This window comes from Camelina sativa, chromosome 13 (genome assembly GCF_000633955.1).
Source record: "Camelina sativa cultivar DH55 chromosome 13, Cs, whole genome shotgun sequence".
NCBI lineage: Eukaryota > Viridiplantae > Streptophyta > Magnoliopsida > Brassicales > Brassicaceae > Camelina > Camelina sativa.
The window spans coordinates 9,497,880-9,502,215 of NC_025697.1; the positions used below are offsets into that span (position 1 = coordinate 9,497,880).

Consider the following 4,336-nt stretch of genomic DNA (forward strand, 5'->3'; position numbering starts at 1 on the left):
TTTTTTTTTTTTTTTTTTTTTTTTTAATTACTAGAATCTTTAACCCGAAATCCAATCTAAATATAGATCTATATTATTGTGAATATTTTAAAACATTAGAAGAATGTTTATAAGGATGGATACACTAAGTGTCATCACTAGCTCAGATCATCACTCTCATATGAACATCGTTCAGATCTTATATTCTTTTGTTTTTTTCTCTGTCCTTAAGCTTAAGCATCAATAATTGTGTTCATCTTATAAAGTATTATAGATTGATTTGTCGTTAGGATGATAAAAGAAGAAAGAAAATGGGTGAGTTGCAGGAATAATGGATTTAGAAGCACATGCCATGCATGATCACTTTGTCTCTTCTCGATGCAAGCACTACATTCTACATCCCTTGAAAATATGACAACAGTTACAAATTAAGCAAGCTTAATAACTATAAAACTAATATTATTTTTTTCTATAAAATTTAATATAAATAAATTTGGTCTGACCTATGACACTACTTTATAACTTATCTTCTTTTGCTGCCTAATTCAGTGTAAAGTTTATAGTTCAAGATAAAGTAATTTGGTGAATTAACCAATTGTGGTTTGTGAACATAGTTGGGAAGTCCATGGGCAGATGGAGCAGCAGGAGTTACCCAATGTGCCATTAATCCTGGAGAGACTTTTACTTACAATTTCACTGTTGAGAAGGTAACTTCTTTTTCTTTCTCCTTATTGTAAAAAAAAAATTATATACTCCAAATAACAATTTTGGGAACAATGATACGGTGCAGCCGGGAACACACTTCTACCATGGACACTACGGCATGCAGAGATCAGCTGGGCTCTACGGATCGTTGATTGTGGATGTGGCTAAAGGACAGAAAGAGAGGCTGAGATACGATGGAGAGTTCAATCTCTTACTAAGTGACTGGTGGCATGAACCTATTCCATCCCAAGAACTCGGTCTTTCTTCCAAACCTATGCGCTGGATCGGTGAAGCTCAGGTTCACTTCTTTACTACTTTCATTTACTAAGACAATTTTTTTTTTTACCGAACTTTTCAAGATTTGAAAGTAGTTTTCTAAAAGTAGGTCCATTTTTCAATAGTGGAGATCGATTGAGATAAAAAAGCAAATAATACAGCTGGCATATTTGTTTCAATATTTCTTTTTTCTAAAGCAATTTTTTCGAATGTCAAAAATCATATTTCCTTTTTTAAAAGCCAATTGTTTCAACATTGGCTGGCAACTAAATTTTTTTCTACTAACGAAAATTATTACCTTTTGTGGTAAATGTTGAAATTATACATTTTTCTTGGATTTTTCTAATATTTGTTTTTTTTTCTTGGTGAAAATTTGAAGAGCATATTGATAAATGGGAGGGGACAATTCAATTGTTCATTGGCGGCACAGTTTAGCAACAGCACATCATTACCAATGTGCACGTTTAAAGAAGGTGACCAGTGCGCACCACAGAAACTCCACGTGGAACCTAACAAGATTTACCGAATCAGACTCTCCAGCACCACCGCTCTTGCCTCCCTCAACTTGGCTGTTCAGGTTTTATTTATTTTCATTTTATTTCTCTATTTATTTTCATTATTTATTACAAAAAAAAATATCAAATGAAAACGAATATCACCTAACTTTATAAACTTTATTAGCTATAAAACTAAAACATAACATATGATCTATTTCTATATGTTGACAAAATAATTTAATGGTTTTACATTTATAAGTCATGAGTCTTTTGGCAATTCCCGCACCCGACGACGCTATTTTCCTGGCTGGAAGTCAATAAAGATTGCCAATAAGTCTATAACTCACCAACAAAACTAGTAACAAAAGTGGGGGAGTTTTAGAAAATTAAAAGACTTATGATGGGCCATCCTAAGCTCTTTTGATAGTAAGACTATATAGACTACTACACTAGATTAATAGAATATGAGCTGGTGGTACTTAAAAGTGGAAAGTTGGTGATCTAGGACCACACTGAAAATTAGGCTATACTACTAAGTATGGTGTAAAAATTTGACACCACAAAATATAATTACATATGTATTGAGAATTTGAGATGTGTGCATGTTAAACCTTCCGTGGGGCGTGGGGGAGAGTGATGCTTCTTTAGAGTAGTCTCAATCAAATCAGTATGGTTAGATTGTCTTTATGTTAAAACACTGATCTTACTTCACACTACCTTTGACACCCAATCTCACGTCCACTTCACTATTTGCTACCCGGGAAAAGAGAAAAACTGTTATTCGGCTATTTTGTGTATAGATTATTTTATTGAAGTGAAACTTCAGTTTTTTTTTAGTTTTAGTAGTTCCTTAATACCAATTTGTGGAGCCTTAATTACAGTCATAAAATAATAATGAAAGATAGACAAATTAATTGTCATTTCTTCTACTAAAAATTTGTTTTGTCATCATTTTTTAAAATTTAATATTAAAAATTAAAATAAGTAAATTACTAGTTTATGTTAAGTGTCAACAATCTACAAGCATTCGGTTTCAAAACATGCAATGTGNTGTCGACAAAAATCAAAAAAAAAAAAAAAAAAAAAAAAAAGAACTAACAAAAAGAAGAATAATTTTATTCCTTTTGCTTTTGAAGTTTTGTTAAATGGGCCTATTACAAGGCCTAATTCTAAGTATCAGTCCAATAAGGTAAAACGTTCTGATCAAACGTGTGCTGTGATATTTACACGTGCAGGGACACAAGCTCGTGGTGGTAGAAGCTGACGGCAACTACGTTACGCCGTTCACCACCGAGGACATCGACATATATTCAGGCGAGAGCTACTCCGTACTTCTCACCACCGATCAAGACCCTTCGCAGAACTATTACATCTCCGTCGGCGTACGCGGCCGCAAACCAAACACAACTCAGGCGCTCACTATATTAAATTACGTAACAGCCCCTGCTTCGAAACTCCCTTCTTCTCCTCCGCCGGTGACTCCACGGTGGGACGATTTCGAACGGAGCAAAAATTTCTCGAAGAAGATCCTCTCGGCGATGGGATCACCACCGCCGCCGAAGAAATATCGAAAACGTTTGATCCTCCTCAACACACAGAACCTAATCGACGGGTACACGAAATGGGCGATCAACAACGTATCTCTAATGACTCCGGCGACTCCGTATCTCGGTTCGGTTAAATACAATTTAAAACTCGGATTTAACCGGAAATCGCCGCCTAAAAGTTACCGGTTCGATTACGATATTATGAACCCGCCGCCGTTTCCTAACACCACTACTGGTAACGGGATATACGTTTTCCCGTTTAACGTAACGGTGGACGTGATTTTGCAAAACTCAAACGTTTTGAAAGGTGTGGTCAGTGAGATACATCCGTGGCATCTTCACGGCCACGATTTCTGGGTTTTGGGTTACGGGGATGGGAAATTTAAACCGGGGGTCGATGAGAAGACTTATAATTTGAAGAACCCGCCGTTACGGAATACGGCGATTTTGTATCCGTATGGATGGACGGCGTTAAGGTTTGTGACGGATAATCCTGGGGTTTGGTTTTTTCATTGTCATATTGAACCGCATTTGCATATGGGTATGGGTGTGGTTTTCGCCGAGGGATTAAACCGGATTGGTAAGATACCTGATGAGGCTTTGGGTTGTGGTTTAACCAAGAAATTCCTCATGAACCGGCATAGGCGTTAGCAAAGTTGTTTTTTTGGCAGTGTTTTGAGTGTGTGTGCTTTTTGGTTGTGTGTTATGTATTTGTAAACCGAAGATTGGTTCATGTTAATGGTATAGTTGGTTAGTAGGTTGTAGTGAATTCTGATTTGGATTGGTTTAAGAAGGTTTACGTTATGTATGGTAAAGAAACCGGACACCTTTTTTTATGAGTATTCAGTGTGGAATGGAGTATCGGACAAATCGAAACAAAATCAAATTTAGTTACACTAACCATAAAAACTCAATGTTAACCCTTTGAGAACCAAAAATCAAGTTTTAGATATATCTTATCTATGTTGCATGGAAACGGAAACAGAAACGCGGAAACGAAATGTTTCGGAAACGGGAAACGGGTTTTTTTGAAAAATAGGTAATGGAAACGTATATATATATATATAATATAGATATAATAAATCCCTAAACATAAAAATCATAATAAAAAAAATTCTGAAACAACACAAATTCAAAACATAAATATTAAATAGTTTAATTAAAAACTGTAACATATTATTGCAGAATTGATCATAGACTGTTTGTGTTGAAATTATATTATTTATTGCAGAGTTGATCATAGACAGGTAACATATTATTTAAGAGTTGAAATTATATTATTTATTTATTAAATTTCAAAATTATAAAAAAGAGTTTCCTTCGCGTTTCCAA

At 35.0% G+C, this 4,336-nt stretch overlaps 1 protein-coding gene across 1 annotated transcript in view; it reads left to right on the forward strand.

The window, feature by feature from the left end:
* The window catches only part of LOC104736191 (L-ascorbate oxidase-like), a 4,353-nt gene extending 507 nt beyond the window's left edge, over positions 1–3,846 (forward strand). Inside the window, exons 2-5 of the mRNA XM_019235159.1 lie at positions 592–686; positions 770–982; positions 1,340–1,537; positions 2,693–3,846. Coding sequence (XP_019090704.1) covers positions 592–686; positions 770–982; positions 1,340–1,537; positions 2,693–3,655 — 1,469 coding nt within the window. The 3' untranslated portion in view covers positions 3,656–3,846. The remainder of the gene's footprint in view (positions 1–591; positions 687–769; positions 983–1,339; positions 1,538–2,692) is intronic.